A 27,442-nucleotide genomic window follows, 5' to 3' on the forward strand; every position below is an offset into this window, starting at 1 on the left:
TCTGCATACTTTCAAAAGTGTGGACATCTTTGAATGTTTAGACGTATCAGCTTCCACTAACTCTGTTTGTAAGCTGGTATTAACAAGCATTACTGTACCTTAGGATGACTGCTTATTGTCTACTATACCAACAATGATCTATTAATTGGATTAAATGTTTATTTAATTAGGGCTGTAAAATCGATTAATCACATCTTAACATAAAAGTCTGTGTAAACATAATATATTTATAATGATACTGTATGTGTGTGTATACACGCACTGAATTATATATTTAATATAAATACTGGGCTGTCAAGCGATTAATCGCATCCAAAATAAAAGTTTGTGTTTACGTAATATATGTGGCTCGGGTGCACTGTGTATAATTATTTTGTATATATATAAATAAATACAAACACATGTATATTTTAGAAAAAAAAATAGTTATATTTATAAAATATTTATATTTATATATAATATTAATTCTATATAAATCTATATACAGTATATATATGTATATATATATATATATATATATATATATGGTAATTATACACAGTGCACCCACATATATTATGTAAACACAACACAACTTTTATTTTGGATGCGATTAATCGTTTGACAGCCATATATTAATATACACACACACACACACACACACACATCGATTTTACAGCCCAACTTGTAATACATGCACTGATTTGAAAAAAAATTCCCTTATTTTCCACATATATATTCAGTTATAAAGATGAATGGAAAAATATTTATAAATAATTCGTGTTAGAAGCTATCAGATTCTTTCTGGCATTTTGCTTATTTTTTATTTTATTTATTTCTGGTGGTGACTAATACTAGTTGCTATTTTCTTTGTAGCAATAATATATATATATATATGAAGAGTTCAGATGCAAAAGCCTCTAAATGCCATTTGAAATTTTCTTCTTGAATGATGATTTTTATCAAACTTGTATATTTAAGTTCAGTAATTTCACTTAAATAACAATAAATAGGTAATTATCATTGCCATTTAATTGAAATTACTGAACTTAAATATACAAGTTTGATAAAAATCATCATTAAAGAAGAAAATTTCAAATGGCATTTAGAGGCTTTTGCATCTGAACTCTTCATATATATATATATATATATATATATATATATATATATGCAAGATATTTTTATAAACACAACACTGGCAAATGGATGTCAACACATAATTCTGCTAGTAAATAACTAATATTACTATATTGGGGGATTACTTTTAATTCATGACAAAGCCAATGACAAATCTTCGTGGCCATTAAATACAATATTAAATTTAATTTGAAAATATTCGTTTACTGACTCTTTACCACGATAAGCATAGTTTCCACCAAAATTTCAGTCACTACAATTATTGTTACTATTATGAAATATTTCTAAAGTCATATCTGATCTCATTCTAACAGAGTTTTCAGAATCTTTTATTTTGATAAGTGTTGGTATATATTTTATTAGTAGTAATTGTGTGACTATAACATTTTGGTGGAATCAATGGTTTGCTCTTCATAATTCTCACATAATTCTGTTAGTATTAAATTAGTAGTGCAACTACTTTACTTCAACACACACATATATATATATATATATATATATATATATATTTAATGAGCATTCAGTTTGATCTTTAATAAGCTAACTATTTGACTTTTTTCTAGCGTTTACAATGGGCTCTAAGCGACGGAGAGCCACGTCTCCATCCAGCAGCGTGAGCGGAGGAGACTTCGAGGACAGCCAGACAACATCTATACCATCAACCAGCCGGAAGAGGAGAAGAACCACAAACATCCCCACTGTCGACCCTGTGAGCTTCACGTCTTTAATATCTCTGACATCAGTAACTGCAGTGCTTATTGATGATCATTTTATGTAAATATTATTGCTTTAGGATTAGTGTAGTGTGACATCTGTTTTCCTCACAGATCGCTGTGTGTCATGAGCTGTACAACACTATCAGAGACTATAAGGATGATCAGGGCAGGATGCTGTGTGAACTCTTCATCAGAGCACCAAAGAGAAGGTCAGTCACACACGAGAGATCCAGCCAGTCATGGATATCGAAAACTTAAAGGGACAGTTCACCCCAAAATGAAAACTCTGTCAGTAATGACTCTCCCTTATGTTGTTCAACCCCGTAAGACTTTCGTTCATCTTCAGAACACAAATTAAGATATTAATTACACTGTGAAATCTAGGGATGGGTATCGTTAAGGTTTTATCGGTATTGCTACTCTCACCGATACCGCTTATCGATCCGGTACTTTAACGGTATTCTTATCGGTTCTTTTTGGTGTTTTTTTATTATTTTTTTAAGAATTTAGAACATAATTAAACTTTATATTTTGAAATGTAAAATAGAAAAAGCAAAACGAAGAAAAATATCTTTTTGTTATGCAGCAGTGTGCAGGCTTTTTTTGTTTATACAAAAAGGACACATAAGAAAAAAAAACAAGTACAAACACAAGAATACAATTAATCAAACAAATTATATACAAAGTGCTTTAATTTCAGGAAGGTCTACTAACACATCTTTTCAGGTAATTGTTTCTGTCTGAAAAGAAACCTAGTAATCAAATATAAAATAGCACTGTATAGTTTATCATTGATAGAATAATGTTTATTAAATCTAAAGTTACTCATTTAAAAGCTGTGAGTGATTTTCTCTGCCTTTTGTTGTTTGATTTGCATTAATGGCTGAATCGTCAGCACGTTTAGGCTATTAGACTGCTGCCCCTTTAAGACCGAGAGCAAATCTAATCGGTAACTGAAGCACCATCATTTTCTCCCTATTATTTACGTCCATTTAAGACATAATTGTGTTTAACGATGTCTTTCATAACTTTTGGGCCGGCCAGAAGCCTATGGAGGAGTGATCCAGCTCTTAATCTTAAATTTGTGTCCCGAAGATGAACGAAAGTCTTACGGGGTCATTACTGACAGAGTAACAGTTTTAACATCACAATGGATAAGACATGCTACGCGTCCCTACAGGAACCAGCCGGATTACTATGATGTGGTGTCGCAGCCCATCGACATGATGAAGATCCAGCAGAAGCTGAAGATGGAGGAGTATGATGATGTTGAGCAGCTCACAGCCGACTTTCAGCTCCTATTCAACAACGCCAAGACGTACTACAAAGTGTGTATATGTCATACGCTAGCAGTCAAATGTCTAAGTCATTTCGATTTCTTAATGTTTTTTTAAGTCTCGTGCTCACCAAAGCTGCATCAATGTAATACAAACTGGTAACACTTTACAATAACGTTCATTAATTAACTTTATTCAGCATTTGTTAATCTTTGCTAATGTTAATTTCAACATTTACAAAGACTTTATTAAAATCTTGTTAACATTAGCTAATGCACTGTGATGAACAAACACTGAACAGCTTTATTTGTATTAACTTACATTAACAAAGATTAATAAAAACTGTATCAAATGTATTGCCCATGGTTAGTTCATGTTACATTAACTAATGTTTAATAAATGAACCTTATTGTGACGTATTACCTAAAAACGTATATTATTACTTATGTTATATTATTACAACTTAAAATAACTGTTTTAATATATTTAAATATTTAATATAGTGTCACATGATCCTTCAGAAATTATTCTAATAGGCTGATTTGCTGAATCCTAATTATTATTCATGTATTATTATCATAATATCAGTGTAAAACAGTGGTGCTGATTCATATTTTTGTGCAAACCGTGATATGTTTTTATGATTGTTTGTCGAATAGCAAGTTCACAATAACAGCATTTATTTGAAATAGAAAGCTTTTGTGACATTACAAACATCGTTACTGTCACTCTTGATCAATTTAACGCGTCATTGCTGAATAAAAATATTATTTCTTAATATATATATATATATAAATTTCTTAAAAAAGAAAACTCACAGCCCAAACTTGCAAACTTGTTCCTCAAAAATATTGATAATGAGAAACATTGATAACTATAATAATGTTTCTAGATCATCAGATCGTCATATTAGAGTGATTTCTGAAGGATCATGTGACACTAAAGACTGGAGTAATCATGCTGAAAATTCAGTTTTGATCACAGGAATAATTTACACTTTACTATATATTTACGTTTTTTATTTTTTTATTTTATTCTAATCATATATCTGTACTTTTATCAATTTTACAATCTTAATTTAAACTTTTGACCAGGAGTGTATGTGAAGAGTTCAGATGCAAAAGCCTCTAAATGCCATTTGAAATTTTCTTCTAAAATGACATTTTTTATCAAGCTTGTATATTTAAGTTCAGTAATTTCACTTAAATGACAATGAAGATTACCTATTAATTGTTATTTAAGTGAAATTACTGAACTTAAATATACAAGCTTGATAAAAATGATCATTTTAGAAGAAAATTTCAAATGGCATTTAGAGGCTTTTGCATCTGAACTCTTCATATATAAAATATATTTGTATATCGTTTTAATTATTGTGCCATGAATAGGTTTGACGGTATGAGATTGAAATATCGATGCATTTCTTGATCTACTAAATCATTTAAATAATTCACAAATGGCAAAAAATTAACTCTTCCTGTGCAGCCAGACACTCCGGAGTGCAGAGCGGCTTGCAAACTCTGGGATCTGTACATTCGCACCAAAAACGAGTTTGTGCAGCGAGGAGACTACGATGAAGATGATGACGATGACGACACACAGGAAACCCCTGGAGGGGCCACCGAGGAGGAGGTCAGAGGTCGCAGATCTTGACTGTCGTGTTGTATCTGTCACCAGGCATCAGATGAGTTTTACTAGTGTTCTGCTTTGTTTTTGTTTTGTTTGTACAGTCTGTCTCAAGCCTTAAGGAAGTTCTAGGCCAGCTTCTGGATGCTGTGCTGACGTACACAGAACATGGGCGTCTCATCAGCGAACTTTTCCAGAGACTTCCCTCTAAAGTGGTAGTTGTCTCAGTTTCATTTGAGGACATGCACAAACATATTATATATTATTAATGAAATATTTAAACATTCTCTTTCAGCAATATCCAGATTATTATGCTATTATTAAAGAACCAATAGATCTGAAGATCGTTGCACACCGAATACAGGTATCTTATTATTATGATCATATTCTATTACAGCTTATCACCATTTATTATGGATTTACACTGAAGTTTGTGTCTTTTTTCCCTCAGATGTGCTACTATAAAAGTGTAAACCATATGGCTAAAGACATTGACTTGTTAGTCAAAAATGCCAAAACCTACAATGAACCCGGATCACAAGTGTTTAAAGTAATGTGTCACTGAAATTCTGTTTACATTTGTATACAATTTATATCATATTAGCATTTTGTAATAATGTAATATAATGTAAATTCATGAATTTTTAGGATGCAAACACCATCAAAAAGGTCTTTGCGCAGAGAAAACTGGAGCTCGAGCATGCAGAACCGGTTAAAAGTAGCATCAGGATCAGGTAAGTTATGTACATATTGTCATAACACATTTTATTAGTTAGTTATTTTAGCCTAAGTATGTAAAATAGAATAGAATTATTGAATTGTATCAAATATATTAGTTTTCAGCATCAGGATGAGGTAAATTATGGATTGCATTTTATGGATTACAAATCATGGATTACATTTTAAGATTATAAAAGTTTAGTTTAACAACATGCCGCATTTATTTAACTTTTGGCAATATAATATTTGCATTTGTGTAATTTTACAATTGCACCATTTTAGTAAAAATGAGAAAGGATCATTGTGTTACCATGTTTTTTAAGGTTTGTAACATAGTGTTATGTACCCAGTCTAATGTGTGGGTTTTAAATGAATGAATCATTTTTATCTACAAACTAAAACATAGATATTCTGTGAAGTTTGACTTGTTTTTGCACTGGTGTTTGTGAACAGGAACAGAAGGTTTGCACAAGGAGACAGACTCTCCTCCATCACCACTGCTCTACAGTACGGCTCAGAGAGTGAAGAGGATGCCATGCTAACTGGTAATAGACAGAGCTGAGCATCAATAGATTATGTTCGAATTTTTCTTATATACTGTATTACGGAAGAGGATTAGGGCCAAGCAATTACAAAAAAAAAAATAAAACCATCTCGAGATTAAAGTCATTATAATGTGAAATTATTCTCGTTAATAATATAATATAACTCGTTAAATTTCGAGAAAAAAAGTCGAAATACAATCTTGAGAATAAACTCATTGAATATCGAGAATAAAGTCGTTGTGTTGCGAGAAAAAACTCGTTAAATTTGGAGAAAAAAGTCGAAACACAATCTTGAGAATATACTCATTAAATATCGAGAATAAAGTTGTTGTGTTGCGACAAAAAAAAACTCGTTAAATATCGAGAATAAAGTCGTTGTGTTGCGAGAAAAAAAACTTGTTAAATTTGGAGAAAAAAGTCGCAATAATCGTGAGAAAAAAACTCATTAAATTTGTGAGAATAAAGTCGTTGTGTTGCAAGAAAAAAACTCGTTAAATATCAAGAATAAAATCGTTGTGTTGCAAGAAAAAAAACTCGTTAAATTTGGAGAAAAAACTCGAAATAATCGAGAGAAAAAACTCATTAAATTTGTGAGAATAAAGTCGTTGTGTTGCCAGAAAAAAAACTCGTTAAATTTTGAGAAAAAAGTCTAAATAATCGCGAGAAAAAACTCATTAAATTTCGAGAATAAAGTCGTTGTGTTGCGAGGAAAAAAAACTTGTTAAATTTGGAGAAAAAAAGTTGAAATAATCGTGAGAAAAAAAATCATTAAATATCGATAATAAAGTCGTTGTGTTGCGAGAAAAAAACCTCATTAAATTTGGAGAAAAAAAGTCGAAATAATCGTGAGAAAAAACTCATTAAATTTCGAGAATAAAGTCGTTGCGTTGCGAGAAAAAAAGTCGAAATGAAATGTAGAGAATAACGCATCCGATCAGTGTTCACTGATAGAGGACATGGCAGAGCTGGATCACTAGCTATATTTGAGACTTTATTTCAGTAACAAAGAAATACTATCAACTTTAGCAGTAATGTATTGCATTAAAAGTGCCCCTGAATTTGCCTGTGCAGAACTTTACTGATAAAAGACGTTTGAACTGTCGCTTGAACAACGAACAGCGCTGGCCCAAATGCTCTCTGGCATATGGAAAGCTATGATCAATTAAAACCGTACGTATCGCATTGCCATTAATGGCTGTATGGTTACAGTTGTTACATTCTGTGGATGGAGGCGACCCTAAAGTAATAGCCAGTTAGCGTCTTCATAAAACAGTTAGCCTTTGACAGAGAGAAAAAAAAGCCGAAAATGTATTGTGCCGTGCATAGACCTGAATGAAGAAGGATAGGCTGCGTCCGAAGTCGCGTACTATGTGAGTAGGTACTATATTTAAATAAGAACGTACTTCGCGACCGTTAAAAAAGTACGTTCTTCTATATAGTCTGAATACGGGTAGTATGAATAAGTCCGGATGCGCCATGTTGTTGTCGCGTGACATACGCTGTCACAACAGTGCGAAAATTTAAAGAGCCCATTCCAGCGACGGCACCAACGTCGCGCTGTTTTTAGTTCTGCTTTCTGTTTTCATCTGCGTTTTTACGTCGTCCGAACCGACAATCGAGAGGAGGCGTCGGTCAGCTGCTCGCGGATCACGCCTTTTGCCGAATTTCTCAAATAAAATTTATTTACCTAATAAATTTGACCTCATAAAACACACACACAACCCCTATGAACAATGACAGAAGTTGATTTTTGGCAAGGAAAAAGCCATTTATTTGCTTAAAATTTAGTAAATTTAATACATTTATTAAAGTTTTTCATTTATTTTCTACGGTTTCCGCGCGCATTTTCAAATATAACGACAACAACTCCTCTCCCGTGTCATTTTGAGATAGTAAAGTGTCCGTCACATGCGCACTTCAGATTTCGGACATACTACTCTGCTCGCGTACTGTTTTTCGCAAACTATATAGTAGGGAGGTATTCGATTTGGGACGCAGTCATATTGATATTTAATATTTTAATATAGGCCTATTTTCTGTCCAATGTTTGTTATTATTTAAATTTATTCGCTTTTTTTTAATTCAAATTCAATTATTGAATTTAAAACAACTATTTTAAAATAAGATTTTTTTTCAGTGCATCCAGAATTTTAGGTTTCGGCCCAAATTTGTCATTTCAGTGCATCTCTACTATATACTAATCGGATGACTGTTTCCATGTTTTCCATGTTCCAAGGCTCTGTTCATTACGATGAAGGCGAGTCAGAGGGCGAGAGCCTGCACTCCAGCATGGACGTGTGCAACCCCATCTTCCAGATGTATGAGGCCGTGCGGAGCGGCAGAAACAGCCAGGGACAGCTCCTAGCCGAGCCCTTCTTTCAGCTGCCCTCCAGGAAAGACCTGCCCAACTACTTCCATCAGATCAGCCATCCGATCTCCCTCCAGCAGATAAGGTGCAGTCGGACAGCAGCGTCGCCGCACGCTCCTCGGTTTTGAACGGAGGATGACAACATGTATGTTATCTCTCCTCAGGAGTAAGATGAAGAACAATGAGTATGAAAGTGTGGAACAGATATATACAGACCTCAACCTGATGTTTGAGAACGCGAAACGCTACAACGCTCCCAACTCGCAAATCTACAAGCGCGTGCTGAAGTTGCAGCAGATATTGCAGGTAATATAATAATGTTATAAATTACTGTGAATTACAGTGACTCAATAGGCAGTGCAGTTACAAACTTTGCCACGCACATGACATGCAGAATAAAAGATAGATATTAGTCAGGGAGCTAAAGTCTCAAAAATGGGTTGAAGCTCAAAAATGGGTTGATTATTTATTGGTTGGTTGTTCCAAACTCATAAAAATTACTAAGATCATGTGTGTGTGTGTTTGTAAGTGAGCCATGATGCTAAATATTCAGCTTGTTTTTAAGAATTTTGAGAATAGTCTAAAATTCTATTGAAATTCTGAGCCTGTTGATCGCCAACTAGTAGTGAAATCATCACAGATGCATTGATTTTGTTTGGATTTTTATAATTTTTTCTGTGTAATGAGTATAGTGTTTGGTGAAAAGAATTGCATATTGCCTGATGTCATAACTTAAGGGAATAGTTGATTGCCAATGAAGTAAAGATGAAAATAGTGTAAAATAAGTGAAAAAAACGCCTGTTTTTTGCATTAAATTGATGCGAAATCATGTAGAAATGTGTTTTATGAATTATTTTTTCAGTGGATGTTGTCCGCACATGTGTTCTGTGTATCTGGAATGCATTTATTGAGAACCTACCCAACCCACTGAGGATTTGATGAAAAAAATAATTTTTCTGATAAATAAAGGGTGCATACACTAAAATGGCCACAATTTTTTTTCCGGCAGAGCAGATCCTCTAATTATTTGTTCTTAGGGTCAAAGTTAACAGAAAAAACACAAATAAAAAGTATGGCAGACCATGTCAGGTTCAATCCATTTTATAGAGCTTTTGAGACTTTGGCTCCCCGACTATATTGTAGCCATTAATTAAGAATTCACTCCCTTGAAATGACCACAGTTTAACTAAAATGATTAATTCTTTCTTAAACAATATCTATTTTTTTTCCCATAATATCATGTGTGGCGTTTGTACATTTATACTGTGAAAAATATCTAAAAATAAAATATTTTATTATTAAATATAATATTCATTTATAATGTAATAATATTTATTTGTATGTAACCTTCTCTGTGATAAACCTTAATAAATCTTGTCTGTTTGCAGGTCTTTTTTGTTGTTTAACAGTTAATTGTTGAAGTTACAATAATATGTGGAATTTCACATGTTTAGCTAGTTTTCATAATGTAGAATCTGTTTGTTTATATGATAGACTAAATATAATAAACCAGGAAACTAGATGAAGAAAATGAAGCCATGCATATGAGTTGACATTCTCCTAAATCGTGATAATCTAGCAGTCCCAAATGAACCTTCAATGTTCCACCAATGTGTGGCATCCAGAAAGAATCCATTCTGTCTTCACTTTATGTTTATGTATACGCGTGTCTTCAGATGAAGAGGAAGGAACTGACGAGGAGAGATGATGAAGATGGTGACAGTATGCTCTCATCCACGCTCTCTGACGGTGGCAGCATCAAGCGCAAAAGGTATAGTATATATTTGGTAGAGCCAGACCGATATATCGGCCGTCCGATATTAGGCATTTTCCATAATATCGGTATCGGCAGTTATAATGGCCGATAAATGAATATTTAAAAAATAAAATAAAAACAGATGAAACACGCTTCAATCATCTCTCCTTGGCCTGTTATATTGAAAATGTATGTTGTAAAACTTGCAGTATGATGTCATCTATTGCTAAATTATGGCTCATCATAGACTAGCTAACCACACAGCTAGCTAATGCCGCTATCATCAGTGGAAGACCGCTAATGAGCTTGGAAACCACAATGAACTTTTTCTGCCTAAATAAAGTAATGATTACTGTATTTATAACTAGCATATCTCTAGTTACAGTCCCTGCATTGTAAAATGTAAGCTATACTTGCGAGGAGTGAACATTTAGACATAGAGAAAAAGTATCAAACGTGTCTTGTGCAGATAAGTTAGCTTTTCTTTTACACGTGTGTGAAATCCAACAATATTTAATAAAAAAAAATATATCGGCCGATATATCGGATTTTAAAACCCAAAAATATTTGTATCGTATCGGCCTTCAAAATCCTTTATCGGTCGGGCTCTAATATTTGGCCCTTATGGCACTACATAGTTAACTACATAGTGCATAGGGCATCATTTGGGACATCCACGCTTTGCATCACCTCTTGCAGCCATAAGAAGAACACAAAGAAAAACCGCATGAAGGCTCTGTACGCTGCCGTGGCCGAGGCTCGGGAGATGGGCACAGGACGGAGACTCTGCGACCTCTTCATGGTCAAGCCGTCAAAAAAAGACTACCCAGACTATTACAAGATCATACTGGAACCAATGGACCTGAGGACCGTCGACCACAACATCCGCTCTGACAGATACCCCAGTGAGGACTCCATGATGGAGGACATGAAGCTGATGTTCCGTAATGCACGTCACTACAATGAAGAAGGCTCTCAAGTGAGTCTAAGGGTTACTAATAAGCTTGGAGCATGGGTGTCCAATCCTGTTCCTGGAGATCTACCTTCCACCTGTTGTGAACTTATTTATTCTAGACTGTTGGAAACCCAGAAGCAAAGACTGTATCTTTTAATAGTCTGCTTCGTCCAAGAATCTTACCCAAGTCTGACTAAGGAATTTAGACCTCTTTTCAGTTGGTAAACATGGTGACGTTTTTATGTGGGCGGAGCTTAGGTGGAGGCAGAACGATCCCTCTGGCCGCTTCACTAATGCTAGTTAGCAAGTTTTATTAGCTTGTTTTTTAACAATGACTGGAGAAAATCAGATTTTATCTTAATGTGTAAGGTCACTCACTGTCCAGGACCGCGATTGTTATTTCCAAAAGTTATCTATAACGGACGGAACCAGATTGGCCGACCCGTAGCCGCCTACACGCTCACTCAATACATCGATCTGACAGGATTAACGTACGTTACCTCGGTTGAGTGGCCGGACTTCTACACCTACCTTATAGAGAAACCGATCGTAAAGAGAAACTGAGGGCATATAAAGCTTTAGATGCCTATATGGTCCTGTACAAGACTCGTGCGTATGATCCGCAGTTCTGCCGAGCCAGCGCCGAGACCACGACAATGTAAAGAGTGTCAATACGGTGCGATTTTAATCATGTGAATATTTTCTAGAAATAAAAAATCCAGATACTGCATATTCATTTTTCATTGATACTTGCACCAAACAACACAACAAGATGAAATTTAATAATAATAAAAGTAATTTAAGCTCCTTATTATGTAGCCGAATCTGTGCTGGTTTGCATTGGCCGCCTCCAGTTTTCACTTTGTTTTGCCTCCAGCTAGCGCCGTGACGTAACTGTGACATCGGCGCAAAAGGGGTCTATACATTGTAGTGGATATACCTTTCAAGAAGGGTTACATAGAGGTGGAGACACTCTGAAACAAAGCATGTAAAATAGGTTTACAGGTTTAGGAACCTGCGACTGAGAGTGTTACCAATCCTGTCATGTTCAAAAATAACAAAAACTGCGACTTTATTCAGCATTATGTTGTCTTCCGGTTGTGTTGTGGATCTGTGTTCAGTGCCACTGGTGACGTAAGATGCGGCAACGTGTGTGTGGTGCGTCCGTGTATTCGGGTTTAAATAAAAATGCAAGTGTTCCTCTGTGTGGAAATCCTTAGACATGTTTGTGAAGATTGTTTTCTACAGCGTGCGTCTCCCTCAGACTGTAACCGAAGCTCAGCCGAAGCTCAGTTTTTGTTATTTTTGGACTAAAATGTATTTTCGATGCTTCGAAACATTCTAACTAACCCACTGACGTCACGTGGACTACTCAATCTGGCCAAGGTTGGGGTTGATCGATGTACGCCGAGTTTGAGTGTCGTTCCAGACATTATATCTAAGAACGAGGTGGGGAAAATCTGGAACACAGTCGTAGATCTCCAGGAAGAGGATTGGGGACCGCTGGTCTCGAGTAAATGAGCATGAAAATGAGCTTTCTTAAGAATTTCATTGTTGTAGGGATTATAATACTAAATGCTCAGTATGTTCATGACTAGCTTGTTATTTGGTTTGACTCTAGGTTTACAATGACGCCAACGTTCTGGAGAAGATATTAAGAGAAAAACGAAGGGAACTTGGACCACCGCCGGATGACGAGGATATCGTTTCACCCAAGCTGAAAATTAGTATGTTTAGTTTTTTATCAGGAATATTTTATCAGAAAAATCACGATTTTTTTTTCGGCAAATCGTGAAGGCTGTTTTGAACCTACATGCATGTTTGTCAGACACTCTTTGTTGGACATTCATCAATTCAAGCAGAACGAGTCAGAAAATGCAGTATTTTTAAGTTGGAAGTGTGTCATTTTTACACCACTCGGAATTCCTAAAACTAAATTCTCAAACTTTCCTACTTTCTGCATCTTTTGCAAATACATTTTTAAATTTCCAATTATGCATTTACCAGACTTTTTTTATCCAAAGCGACCTACAGAAAAAGAACAAAGCATTCATCTCAGAACCAATAATCATTGTTGTACACAGTTTCATGTCTTTTTAAAGTCCCCCTCTTGTTAATAATTTTATCCCTTAAGGCAAGACATTACATTTTTAAATATTAGATATCACCATGGAACTTCCTCAGTTTATTACTTACAACTGAGGACGTTTTTTTTTACTTTTACTAAGTTTTTAAAATTTGTATGTTTATTAATGCAAATTAGGCATTATCTCATTAAATATGTGCAATTTTGCATATATTTTGGTAGATCTGAACATATGAAAAAGCCAGGTGCAAAATTCTTTTTTCATTTTGTTTACACACAAGATGAAAAAAAAAGTTCAGAGGGATTTCAGGATGTATGCTTTCATTACCTAGGAAATCTAAGTACACTTTCGACATGTTTTTTTTTTTATTAAAACGTCACATAAATCAGGCCAGGAATGATTTAGTAACAAATCCCTCTGAAAAGAATCTTCAGAATACTGGGAAGTGAATAACTGGAGAGTTTGGTGTACATATGTGCTACATAGGCTGACTGGAGAATGACAAAAAACTCATTTTGAGAAAAAGACATTTAAAGATTCAAGTAGGGAATTTAATACATTTCTATTGGAAAAAAATTCTCAAAACAGAGTAAATGCTCAGGCCCTTAGTAATAATAATATATTTCAGGCTCATGAAAACTGATTATTTAATAACATGGCAGGCATATAAGGCCTACAACTGCAGTAACTCAATGAGTTAACATTGGCAGAGTACACCACGTGATGCTTCTCAGAGAATCACGTCAGCGGAAACCAGCAGTAGCCAATGAGAGTTCGTCATTAGCTTTAAATCACTCTTTGGACATTCACGATTACTGATAGAAAGGAAATGCCCATATTTGGGTTGCACAGCGTTGTACAGGAGATTCAGAGCTTTTCAGCGATACCTCTCATGACTGACTTCAGTAAACACACAGAGCGAGCGGCGTGACGCGCTGGAATGCTAACTTAGTAAATTCGGGAGAAATTTACTGCCGCAAGTAAACTAAATGTAATAAAATAAACATCTTAATGTATATTTTCAAAATTTTCTTAATAGCAGCTTGAAAGAACACATATTGAAGCCCAAAATCTCAACTGATCACTGCATGAAAAATTTACGTTTTTGCCTGCTGTGTCTCGCTTTAAAACTCTTTGAAAAAAAAATTGAATGTAACTCTACACCTTTGCCTCATTTAGGATACGCAGTTCTATGAATATGCAAATGAGCCCCGCCTCCACTCACTCACTCAGCTCAGAGATCCGCTGGTTGACGATCACACGTTGATCTGATTGGTTACAAGGTCGTTTGTGTTACGTCAGAAACACCAGCGATTTCAATCCGTGTTTTTGAGAATTTGAATATTAAAAACACCACATAGGCATACAAACAACATTTAAAGCTTGATTTTTACCTTAACTTTAAAGTCCCTATGAAATCAAAATTGACCATACTTACTTTGTTTGCCTAAATTGTTTGTTTTGTGGTGAACAATTCACACATGCAAGTCAATCCACACCAAAAAAAATTTTGTCTTCGTAATCTTTAATCAAATTTTGAAAATGCCCCTCCCCTCTGCATTGGAGGACCTTGCCCGATGACGTAGGCTTTACGGTTTGGGTGTCTCCTTAACATCCATAACCACACCCCTCCAACTGACAGCTACTGTGTGTTTGCGAGCGCCGAGCGAGCATTGATTGACAGCGTGTGTAAACTTGCGTCATCATCCATTTCAGAATGAAACACCCATTTTTCTAGATCCAATCAGGTGCTAGTTGGAAAAAAAGCCACGCCCACTATTTTGACTCATTTAGTATTCCGTTTCTCTCTGAAATACGTCACAACACTGGAGAAAAGTCGTTTGCAACTTCCGGTTCACGGGGACTTTAACATTAAAACACTTCTGAATTTAAGCTCTCAGGAGTTATGGATTTGACCAGTCCTCTTAGGAGAAGCCGTGACTGACCACCACGTTCTGTCTTTCCAGGGAAGAGTGGCATCTCTCCTAAAAAGTCCAAGTACCTGACCCCTCTCCAGCAGAAACTCAACGAGCTCTACGAGGCGGTGAAGAACTACACTGACAAGCGTGGACGCCGCCTCAGCACCATCTTCCTCCGCCTCCCGTCCCGCGCTGAGCTTCCAGACTACTATGTGGCCATCAAGAAACCCATAGACATGGAGAAGGTCAAGAGCCACATGCTGGCCAACAAGTACCAGGATGTTGACGCTCTGGTGGAAGATCTAGTCTTGATGTTCAACAACGCCTGCACTTATAACGAACCTGAATCGCTGATCTACAAAGATGCATTGGTGCTTCACAAAGTGCTTTTGGAGACGCGGAGAGACTTGGAGGGCGGCGACGACGCGCATGTCCCAGATGTTGCACGGCTCATCCAGGAGCTCATCCGCAATCTCTTCGTCTCGGTGCTTGGCCACCAGGATGATGAGGGGCGCTGCTACAGCGACTCCCTGGCGGAGATCCCGGCGGTCGATCCGAACCACTCCGATAAGACTCCACTGAACTTTGAGATCATCAGAGCTAACGTGGACAAGGGCCGTTACAGGAGGCTAGATGTCTTCCAGGACCATATGTTTGAAGTTTTGGAGAAAGCCAGGCGTCTGCACAGGTGATGCTCTTCATGTGCTCGGGGTTTGTGTATCTGGAGAGGTAAAGAGTTGGTTTGCACGATACCAAATGTTTGAATTGTGTCGCCGCAGGACGGACTCTGAGATCTTCGAGGACTCCGTGGAGCTCCAGCAGTTCTTCATCCGGATCAGAGATGAGCTGTGTAAGAACGGAGAGATTCTGCTGACGCCCGCCCTCAGTTACACCACGAAACACCTGCACAGCGACGTGGAGAAAGAGAAGAAAGAGAAGCTGCCGAAAGAGTACGAAGAGGATAAACTCAAGAGAGAAGAAGAGAAAAAAGGTACTGCTCCGCTAGCATTCAGTTGTATGTATTCAGAAACACATCATATAATGCAATACTTTTGTGATAAACATGTTTTTAATTTCTGAATTCAAGTTGTTTTTTTTTTTAATTAAAGGAGTTGTTCACTTTAAAAAAAAACTTTGCTGATAATTTACTCACACCCGTGTCATCCAAGATGTTCATGTCTTTCTTTCTTCAGTCGAAAAGAAATTAAGGTTTTTGATGAAAACATTTCAGGATTTTCTCCATATAATGGACTTCAATGGGGTCCAATATGAACAGATCTTTTTCTTGTCATTTGGTTCATTTAACGAACGAAATGAACGAATTGACTTGGAAAAAGATTTGTTCATTTTGATGAACGAGTTCGAACAGGAGAGTCACGAACGCGCATCACAGAACAGAGCAAGGCGAGCATTTGAGCTTATAAAACTTAAACTTTTTTTTTTTTAAATGAGCGATCGATTCGCTTGATAAGACCCTTATTCATCGTCTGGAATCGTTTAAAGCCCTTTGAAGCTGCACTGAAACTGTCTTTTGGACCTTGAACCGTTTGGACCCCATTGAAGTCCATTATATGGAGAAAATCCTGGAATGTTTTCATCAAAAACCTTAATTTCTTTTCGACTGAAGAAAGAAAGACGTGGACATCTTGGATGACATGGGGGTGAGTAAATTATCAGCAAAAGTTTTTTGAAAAGTGAACTACTCCTTTAAGTGAAATACTTATATACATTTAGTACTTTTTGCTTAGTGCTAGCGTTTACATAAAAAAGTACTTATACAGTATATATATAAACATTTACATTTATATATACTGGTTATATATAATATTATGCATAATCTGCCAAATCAAGGTCAATAAAATATGAGATAAATATTATCTCACATATTTTTATTATTCTGTCTTTAAATTCAGAAATATTTATGAATTCATATTTCTTTTTTTGGGAAAAAAAATTACCTTGAAAAAATAGGCATGTTTTTCATTTCTGAATTCAGATTCATTTTTTGAATTCAAGCGAAATCCTTCAATTCAAGTGAAATATTTATCAATTAATATTTCATGATATAAAAAAAAACAAATTCTTTCCTTAAAAAGGGTATTTTTTGATAATAATGACGTGCACAGTACACTCAAATGTTTTAAGGAAAATATGTAATTAATTTATACTTGATGTTTACACCACATTTTTCGTCACTTTGATAAAAAATGTGGTACAGTTAAAAATGTTTTTTTCAGAGCCATATTACCTACATGAAAAAAGAGTACATTTCTAAGAGCTTGTATTAAAATGGATACAAATTTTTTTATTTTTTTTTTAGTTTTTTTAATGTATCTTTATCTTAGAAACTCTTATTTACCATTGACCCATTTACACAAGTGACATTTTGTAACCACTAGAGCCCGACCGATAAAGGATTTTGAAGGCCGATACCGAAACAAATATTTTTGAGTTTTAAAATCCGATATTCCGATATATCGGCCGATATTTTATTTATTTTTATTTTTTTTTAAACTGGAGATGATTAGTCACAAATTTTGTCATGCTTATTTGAGTTAAGAGAACTGATGGGAATGTTCTTTTAATTGTTATTCAAGCAATGTATGTATCGTGACCAACTCAACGAGTGTTGCCAACAGGAACGGTGTAGAGCGCCCTCTGGTGGACAAACTATACAACTCCAACACTCATGACATGGTTCAAGTGTGTTTCGTCCATTTTTTTTGTATTTTTGAAATATTCATTTATCGGCCATTATAACTGCCGATACCGATAGTTTGGAAAACGCCTAATATCGGCCGATCATATCGGCCTGCCGATATATCGGTCTGGCTCTAGTAACCATAAACCATAAGTCTTTATTAACCATCACAATTTTGGTAGTGTCTCCTTTATTCCACACACACAAAACACTGATTTAGGGGAGTTCTCTCCTGTGATCAAACACACTTTTTGCTCCCTAAACTGTGCACTGGTGCCGACGGCTGTTATTAATGTGTTGACACTGATCTCCAGAGGCTGAGAAGAGCGAGGACACAGCCGGTGGCGGATGGCAGGGAGTCCTTCAGCGCAACTACAGCCAGGACTGCAGCTTCAAGGACAACATGTACCATGTGGGAGACTACGTCTATGTGGAGCCCACAGAACCGAACCTGCAGCCGCACATCGTCTGCATAGAGCGCCTCTGGCAGGATGATGCCGGTACTACACCCATAAACCATTACATAGATATGCTGTCATGCATATTATGTTCATAACACTATTGATTGAGAATATACATTACTGATAAGATTTGGGGAACAGTTTCAATTTTTGAAAAATGAAAGAAATTGATATTCAGCAAGACAAATTTTCAAATAAAAGCTGTTCTTTTTAACTTTCTATTCATCAAGGAATCTAGAAAAAAAATGTATCATGGTTTCTAGAAAAATAAAAAAGCAGTACGATAATGATAATGATAGGAAATTATTCTGAGCAGCACATCAGCATATTAGAGTGATTTCTGAAGGATCATGTGACACTGAGACTGGAGTAATGATGCATCAGCTTTGCCATTACATGAATACATTTCATTTAAAAATGTTTTGAAATAGAAAAGTGTTATTTGAAGTATTTCACAATATTATTGTTTTTACTTGCAGCCTTTAAAAATGTTACCAACCCCAAACATGTGTAGCTCTTGTCTAACTATGTGTATGTATCATGAAGGAGAGAACTGGCTTTATGGCTGCTGGTTCTACAGACCCAACGAAACATTTCACCTCGCAACACGCAAATTTCTGGAGAAAGAAGTTTTCAAAAGCGACTATTTCAACAAAATTCCAGTCAATAAAATAATGGGCAAATGTGTCGTCATGTTTGTGAAGGTAATATCACTCAGCGATGAGTCAAAATACATTTTTGCATTAATACTAAGCTTTAAAATGATAAATGATGAATGACATGTGACAAAATGACATGATAAATCTGCTCTGACTTCAGGAGTATTTCAAGCTTCAGCCTGACAGCTTCCGACCTGAAGACGTTTTTGTCTGCGAGTCTCGTTATTCTGCCAAGACCAAGTCCTTCAAAAAGATCAAGATGTGGACGATGCCCCTGAGCTCGGTGAAGTTCGTCATTCGTGAAGTGACCTTGCCTGTGGTCCGGGTGGCCTCCATGTTTGCACCCAAACAGGACAGTGAAAAGCCTCCTGAGGTGCTAGAGGATGGGAAAGCTGTACCATCTATCATCGATAAGGTAAGACGTACACTGCCACGCCGAAAAAATGCATTCATCGAATTAAATACACGATCTTGACCAAAAATGAATTCACCTCTTGATGGAAATAAATGTATTGACAATGTAAAGAAACACCTTGAGTGAATTTAAGCTCTGGATTCAGGAGCCGATTCATGTGTGGATATTATTCTTCATGCTCACAACCATTCTTTCACAATCTGAGCCTGATGAATCTTGACATTGTCATCCTGGAGTATTGCCACGGTTGTTTTTTTTTTTTTTTTGGAAATAGGCTCATTTTACAACTCCCCCAGAGTTAAACTGTTGAGTTTTACCGTTTTTGAATCAATTCAGAATCTCCGGTTCTGGCGGCACCACCTTTAGCATAGCTTAGTAGAGCCAGACCGATATATCGGCCGTCCGATATTAGGCATTTTCCATAACATCGGTATCGGCAGTTATAATGGCCGATAAATGAATATTTCAAAAATAAAATAAAAACGGACGAAACACACTTCAATCATCTCTCCTTGGCCTGTTATATTGAAAATGTATGTTTTACAATTTGCAGTATGATCATCAGTATGCATCATAGACTAGCTAACCACAAAGCTAGCTAATGCCACTATCATCAGTGGAAGACCGCTAACGTTAACATTAATGAGCTTGGAAACCACAATGAACGTTTTCTGCCTAAATAAAGTAATGATTACTGTATTTATAACTAGCGTATCTCTAGTTACAGTCCCTGCATTGTAAAATGTAAGCTATACTTGCGAGGAGTGAACATTTAGACATAGAGAAAAAGTATCAAACGTGTCTTGTGCAGAAAAGTTAGCTTTTCTTTTACACGTGTGTGAAATCCAACAATATTTAATAAAAAAAAAATTGTTTAAAAAAATTAATAAAATTATGAATTAATAAAAAAATTAATTAATAAAATTAATAATTAAAAAAAATATCAGCCGATATATTGGAATATCGGATTTTAAAACCCAAAAATATTTGTATCGGTATCGGCCTTCAAAATCCTTAGCATACATCATTGAAGTGCACAAGCTATTAGCATTTCTAAAAAAAAAAAAAATGACCACATAGTTTCAATATTTTTCCTGTTTAAAACTTGACTCTTCTATAGTTACATCGTGCACTAAGACCGACGGAAAATGTAAAGTTGTGATTTTCTAGGCTGATATGGCTAGGAACTATACTCTCATTCCTGCGTAATAATCACGACGCTTTACTGCCGTACGCTGAGTGCAGCCGGCGTTAATGATATGACGCAGCGCCTGAAAGTAGTCGATGTAACTACAGAAGAGTCCAGTTTTAAATAGGAAAAATATTGAAATACTTTGATCATTTTCTTTTGAGAAATGCTAATGGTCTTGTCCACTTCAATGATGTATGCTAAGCTATGCTAAAAGTGGTACCGCCAGTAACGGAGATCAGCTGAATGGATTCAATAACTAGGGTGACCACCCGTCCCAACACAGCATTTTCACCCCTTGTCCTGCACGTCGCATATTGAGGAAATGTCCCGCATTTTCGTCAGTCTCATATTAAGAAATCGTGCATGCGTTCTTTTGCCTTTTTAAGAAAGCATTTTACTTATTACTTTTTCTGCATAGTTTTCAGCGCTTCGTCATTAGTAACGTACAAAAACAACAGCTGTGTTTTATATTACTATCCAATGGTTGAAAAGAAAGGAGTAAACACGGTCACTGCTAGGTTGTGACGGCTGTCAATCAAAATGTGGACCGTTGATTCGTTTAATATGTTCCCTGTCGGAAAACAAATGGATAATTCGGTACATTTATTTAACGGAATTTATCTGTTATTGTTGTTTTAATTCACATCTTTTCTAAAAATATGAACGTTTTTGGTTTTGGTTTTTAACATATTCTTAATATATAAGACTGTCTATCTAATTTCATGTTGTTTTATATTTTATTTGTTCATTGCTTATTTTGTTGGACTTCAGAACTGTTTCTAAAATATTTATCTACATGATTCCTGCTGCTTTGGGCTCAGTGATGTTCAATTTAAATGACATGTAAAATAAAGATTTTTTTTTTTTTCTGGACGGGACTAAAGATCAGCTGAAAGGCACTACATAAATGTTTTTATATAGATATTTTTGAACAGTTTCAGGGTGTTTTACTGGGCGTTGTAAAATGAGCCTATTTCCAAAAAAAGCGGAGAGTATCCCTTTAAGAAATGAAAAGCTACACACTCCATCAATTAGGGTTAGAAGAACTGTCAATTTGCCTTTTTAAATCCAAACAACAACTCTTTTTGGGTAGTGGCAGTGTATATTGACTGATATTGAATATATCTTTGACACATGCTGCCTGCCCATCACTCTGTGTCCTCAGGAGAGGGAGGATGTGACCCTGGAGGTCAGTAACGGCGAGCCAGGCTGCCAGTACTACGAGCAGCTCTGCTACAACGACATGTGGCTGAAAGTGGGAGACTGCGTGTACATCCGCTCCCACGGGCTCGTACGCAACCGCGTGGGCAGGTAGGGTACCAACGACGAAACAAAAAAGGAGATATTTAGCAAAATATTCATGCTGCTCTTTTCCATACAAGTCAAGTATATTTATATAGCGCTTTTCACAATGTAGATTGCATCAAAGCAGCTTCACAGTATCAATCAAAATATAAGAACAATGTTCGTTTCTTAGTGGAAAAACATCCACGTTTGGTAGAGCTGATCAAGGGTTTAACTGATTGGTTCATTAATTTGAATATCCCCAATGAAATCAATTGGGAACGGACTAGCCTGGTAATACCCAACTCTGCCATGGGGGCATCGGGGGCGCTAAAATGTAAAAAATTAAAAAATAAAACAAACACTCTTTTTCTTCGGCTTCGTACCACCATATCTGCGGCCGTTTTTAATTTTATCCAGGCAATTGAGAAAAGGGTTTGAGTTTTGAAAAATGAACATTTTGATCATTGGTTATGAGTTTTGTGTTAGGGATGGGACTATAAACCACGATAAAATGTACTGACGGTTAGTATTATCGTTTCAAATTTAAAACCGTGTTTGATTATCGCGATTTTAATAACTCAATGGTGTGAAAAATGACATCAAGGTTCTGGAAATAGTAACAAAGTGATTGTAAAATACTGTAAACGGACTGTTTAATGTTGCATTGCAATCCTTGGTTATTTTATTTCTGTGTACTTATAGCTACAGATGCTAAATCCCATCTGCCCCTTCCTAAGATGTCGATAATAACAAGACCAGCAAACTTGGATTCATGACAGTGTGTCTTGATGATATATAAATGATTTTGTCTTGTAATAGAATAGAGAAGATGTGGGTGCGAGACGGAGCTGCCTATTTTTTCGGGCCCATCTTCATCCATCCCGAGGAGACCGAGCATGAACCAACTAAGATGTTCTACAAGAAGGAGGTCTTCCTCAGTAACCTGGAAGAGGCCTGCCCTATGACCTGTGTTGGAGGTAACAGTATTTGGGCTGGTCCCGAAGTTAAGTTAACCCTCAGGTGCTCTTCGTTTCGGAGTCACACTTGTTATCTTCCTTAAGTGACCGGACACCTAAAAATGAAATTTCCTCCATCCCAGTAGAACCAATGCAATTTATTTTTGTTCTATAATATTTATTCTTTGTAATTTAGTATTTTGAGACAATTTGATTGAATTTATTAATATGTATGCAATATTTATTGTCTATTTTTGCCATGGAAAAATATATATATATTTTCTATATATATATATATATATATATATATATATATATATATTTTTTTTTTTTCAAAAAAATATTAATGCAGTATTTCAGTTTAATATAGAGTCTAGGCCTTCAGGAAAAAATATTTTTTGAAGAAAATTAGCACCATCTGGTTACATTATAGAGAAAAAGCGTAGAATCATGTTGTAACCACTAGATGGCATGTGCAGCTCTCTATGGAGAGGCATGTGAATTCCCCAGCTGTTTATGAACACATTTTTTTTTTTTGGTGGATTTGAATAAATAGTTGAAACAATCTCAAAAACGATTTTTGATAACAATAAAAAATATTAAAAAAATAAATAAATACATAAAAATTTGTCATTTTTTTGTTTTTGTCATTTTCCCATTCATTTCCTATGGGGGTCATTTTTGACCTATTTTTTTAAGACCACTTAGCATGCTCAGATCATGACCTCAAAATTTTTGTGTGTTCACATACATAATGCCATAAAAGTCACCAAGTTTCGTAACATTCTGATGAAGCTGTGATTTTTAAAAATTCAAAACACACTTTTTGTAATCAAAATTTATTGGTGTGTATGTGTATAAAAGTGTGTTTGTATGTGTGGGTGGGTTTGTCTGTTTTGCACTCTAGATGTTGTAGAGTGTCACCCCTTTCCTGCGGTGTACTTTTTTTTAGAATTGTGGCCGATTTGTAGATTGCACGTACAAAAATTCAGATAATTTTTTTGTTGTTGTCAATTTCCCATTCATTTCCTATGGGTCGGTCATTTTTGACCGAAGACAACAAGTGTGACTATTTTTTTTATGACCACTTAGCATGCTCGGATCATGACCTCAATTTTTTTTTTGTATTCACATACCCAATGCCATAAAAGTCACCAAGTTTCATAGCATTCCCATGAAGCTGTGATTTTTAGAAATTCAGAAGAGCACCTGAGGGTTAAGAGTGCTTTCAAATATATTGAGTACATTGAAAGGACTATTATTACATGAAGTGATATGTTAGTGTCCCGGGTTAAATCTTATCACCATGTCTTCTCCCTCATCTGGAGTGTTTTTTGTCCTCAGGGAAGTGTACAGTGTCTTCTTTCAAAGATTTCCTGTCATGCCGGCCAACTGAAATGCCGGAGGAGGATGTGTTGCTGTGTGAGAGCCGCTACATCGAGAGCGAGAAGCAAATGAAGAAGTTTAAAGGGCTGAAGCGTTTCTCTCTGTCTGCCAAAGTAGTCGAGGACGAAATCTATTACTTTCGGTCAGTTGCTTCAGTAATCCCAAGAAAAATAAAAACTTGATTTACTTAGAAAACAGACTTGTGTGTAGCGGTGGGGTGGCTCGTTTCACTCCCAACTTTGAAAATTGAAGTCGTGCTTTTGGTTATGTCCGTCAGAAAGCTCATCGTGCCTCAGAAGGAGCCGTCTCCACTGCTCGATAAGAAGATCGAAGAGTTGGAGGCCAAGTTTGCGGACATGACGGATGAAGAGCTGGAGGATCTGGGTGATGATGATGGAGACGGTTCTGACGCTCACTGCATGCCTCAGCTTCAGACTCAGCTGACCGGTGACATGGACATGCTGCATTATGCCCCCCCGCAGGTCTGCAGGCTCTGACCATTGTTTGTGCTTGTGCAAGAGCTATACTGCCCTACAAAGACAAAGTGCAGTAACTACGCAAACAAAGAAATGGAGAAAAAGGCCTTTAAAGTTTTTATACCAGCCAGTCAAACATGTTATGGGTAGATTATGTGGTAATGCATCTCAGAAACGGGACATAATTTAACCCAGATATTTTTTTTTTCACAAGACAGAACACATGTCATAAAGCCCATTACAAGTCTTAACTCATTTTTGACCAAATGTGTAGTTACTGCGCTTTGCCTTTGTAGGGCAGTATAGGAATAGCAGTAGGTGATTTAAACCACTGATCTCAGAAGGGGCTTTTCGTAGAAGTCGTCATAGTATTATCTACTGTATTGTCTGATAATCAAGTCACCTTTATTTATCACAGCTTCGCGGTGATAAAATGGAAATAATACGACAAAGTTTGTTTCTAGTCAAAGATTTATATTTTTAGGTCATATAATGGAGGTCTATGGTCACCACCTCAAAGAGCATGCACAGAGAAGTCCAAATTAAACATGATTTAATGACTCGTAAATGTAAGTACACACTGATGGCCTAAGACACGAAACGAGCGGTTTGTGTGAGAAAACAGAACAGTATTTATATCGTTTTACCTCTTGTAACCACAGGCACTTTGAAGTACTCTGAGGCCACGGGCACAAGCGCTGGAAGTGATCCTCGCGTGTGTACGTCACTCATTGTTTACACAGAGATTTGGGAAGTGTTACCTTTCACTGTGAAGATCTAAACATATTTAGATATACAGGAAATCCCAATGGAAATCCCATAATTTTTTTCACAACCGCGCGAGAGATCACTTCCAGCGCTTGTGCAGACCGAAGCGCCCGCGCCCTCAGATCACTTGGACCTGGCTGTGATTACAACAGGTAAAAACGATATACTGTTGGTTTTCTCACACAAACCGCTCGTTTCGTGTCTTAGGCCATCAGTGTGTACTTACATTCACGAGTCATTAAATCATGTTTAATTTGCATGCTCTTTGAGGTGGTGACCATAGACCTCCATTATATGACTGATAGACAACAACGGTTTGATCTAAAAATATCAAAATTAAAACGACTGCGGAAACTAAGACACCTACATCTTGGATGCCCTTGAGGTAAGATAAAACACACCAAAAATTAACTTCAAAGTGAACTAAGTAAGGCAGATTAATAATATTGTTGAATATTAAATGTTCCAACAGTGGAAAATCGCATTCATGATGATTTATGGTGATTTTATTTTCGTTAGACCTTTGTCTACATTGACGCTGATGCATTGAAGTGGACGGGCTCCCCTGTTCCAAGATGGCGGCTCTATTGACGCATTCGTTCTAATGAAATGCCGTAACCATGTGACTCGGGCAGCATTAGAAGTCAAATTGGATCGAAACATTAAGAGAATTTGTCCATTTCCATCTGTTTGGAAGTGTGAGTAATCACGCCGGTTTGGAGACGAGATGTCGAGGATCAGTGCCGATGGCTGTCGTGTCGATGAGGCCGGCACTTTGGGATGAGTCGGGATGGGTCCAGGCGCAGGTCCACCATTGAGGGTCCCTCGGGATAAAGTTAAATAGAGAGACTAAAATTAGCGTAGACGCCATCCTTCTTATGATGTACCAAGTACATCAGGATTTACGGGACGTGTTCCCAGTTCCGGCTGATCCAAACTATGCTTAAGGAAGTCTAGTGTGTTATGTGTATGCTAGGTTAAAGAGATGTGTTTTTAGTCTAGATTTGAACTGACAGAGTGTGTCTGCTCGATTTTGATATTCTAGGTATTATCAACTGGCTGTAATTTCGAGATCGCGATTTCGAGATTTCGAATTTTGAAGTTCTGTAGAAAGTTGCTATCAATTAAAGCTGTCCAGTTACATCGAATCTTGCTAATCATATTGAAGCGAGTGATTTTGGTATTTTTGTATGTGACTTGAATCTAAAGTACTGTAGCACGAGTAGCCTTATTCATCCTGTCTCATGCCGAGACTAGATTATCAGCATCTGATTATCCCACAGTCCACACCGAAGTCCATTAAGGGTTTGTCGAAGAAGGAGGGGGCAAAAAGGAAGATCAACATGAGTGGGTACATCCTCTTCAGCAGTGAAATGAGAGCTGTCATCAAGGCCCAGCACCCTGACTTCTCTTTTGGAGAACTCAGTCGACTGGTGGGCACCGAGTGGAGGAACCTGGAGGCCACTAAGAAAGCGGAGTACGAAGGTAAAGTGCCTGGAAACCATGGATACGCTTAGGCCGTGTGTCCACTAAAGCTGAAAACGCTAGCCGCTCTGCTGTGTGTTTTTTTACGTTGGGACGTTTCATTGCTATGATGCAGAATATCAGTTTACTTGTAAATGATTTCGCAGGAAAAAAAAATGATTTCGCAAATAATTTGTTTCATACTAAAAAAAAAATATTTTCCATCCATTTTGTTCGGTTACAAACAGGTGGTTCGCTTTATTTTCAACACAGTTGCACACGCTCATTCCCGAGTGTGTCTAGCAATGGTACTTCTACATGTATGTACAATGTAGGTAGAGCCCGACCGATAAAGGATTTTGAAGGCCGATACCGTTACAAATATTTTTGGGTTTTAAAATTCGATATATCGGCCGATATTTTATTTATATATAACTTTCACACAACTCAACCTCAGTGATGTCATGAGCTCCAGCCAATCAGAGCAAGGTCGGGTAAATCTTATTTTATCTTTTATTGCATTTTTTTCTCAGAGCAAATCATCACGCAAACAGTTTGCAGCACTAGTTTCTGTCTGACGTCCATTTTCGCG

The 27,442-nt window shown here is 36.6% G+C and overlaps 1 protein-coding gene across 5 annotated transcripts in view; it reads left to right on the forward strand.

Annotated features, from left to right (window-relative positions):
• The window catches only part of pbrm1 (polybromo 1), a 35,635-nt gene that overhangs the window by 541 nt on the left and 7,652 nt on the right, over positions 1 to 27,442 (forward strand). For 4 of the 5 annotated variants that reach the window (XM_089124931.1, XM_089124934.1, XM_089124935.1 and 1 more), the window contains 24 exons: positions 1,680 to 1,825; positions 1,944 to 2,041; positions 3,013 to 3,160; positions 4,595 to 4,741; positions 4,840 to 4,953; positions 5,031 to 5,099; positions 5,187 to 5,285; positions 5,384 to 5,469; positions 5,909 to 6,000; positions 8,237 to 8,453; positions 8,533 to 8,674; positions 10,045 to 10,139; positions 10,824 to 11,103; positions 12,701 to 12,806; positions 15,134 to 15,773; positions 15,865 to 16,076; positions 18,101 to 18,286; positions 18,794 to 18,951; positions 19,067 to 19,321; positions 21,679 to 21,824; positions 22,620 to 22,777; positions 24,101 to 24,284; positions 24,420 to 24,624; positions 26,670 to 26,871. In XM_089124931.1, the coding sequence (XP_088981057.1) occupies positions 1,680 to 1,825; positions 1,944 to 2,041; positions 3,013 to 3,160; positions 4,595 to 4,741; positions 4,840 to 4,953; positions 5,031 to 5,099; positions 5,187 to 5,285; positions 5,384 to 5,469; positions 5,909 to 6,000; positions 8,237 to 8,453; positions 8,533 to 8,674; positions 10,045 to 10,139; positions 10,824 to 11,103; positions 12,701 to 12,806; positions 15,134 to 15,773; positions 15,865 to 16,076; positions 18,101 to 18,286; positions 18,794 to 18,951; positions 19,067 to 19,321; positions 21,679 to 21,824; positions 22,620 to 22,777; positions 24,101 to 24,284; positions 24,420 to 24,624; positions 26,670 to 26,871 (4,185 nt within the window). The remainder of the gene's footprint in view (positions 1 to 1,679; positions 1,826 to 1,943; positions 2,042 to 3,012; positions 3,161 to 4,594; positions 4,742 to 4,839; positions 4,954 to 5,030; positions 5,100 to 5,186; positions 5,286 to 5,383; positions 5,470 to 5,908; positions 6,001 to 8,236; positions 8,454 to 8,532; positions 8,675 to 10,044; positions 10,140 to 10,823; positions 11,104 to 12,700; positions 12,807 to 15,133; positions 15,774 to 15,864; positions 16,077 to 18,100; positions 18,287 to 18,793; positions 18,952 to 19,066; positions 19,322 to 21,678; positions 21,825 to 22,619; positions 22,778 to 24,100; positions 24,285 to 24,419; positions 24,625 to 26,669; positions 26,872 to 27,442) is intronic. The other variant, XM_089124932.1, reaches the window with a different exon arrangement.

The sequence above is a fragment of the Pimephales promelas genome, chromosome 21 (genome assembly GCF_988280905.1).
Source record: "Pimephales promelas chromosome 21, fPimPro1.hap1.1, whole genome shotgun sequence".
NCBI classification, from domain to species: Eukaryota; Metazoa; Chordata; class Actinopteri; order Cypriniformes; family Leuciscidae; genus Pimephales; species Pimephales promelas.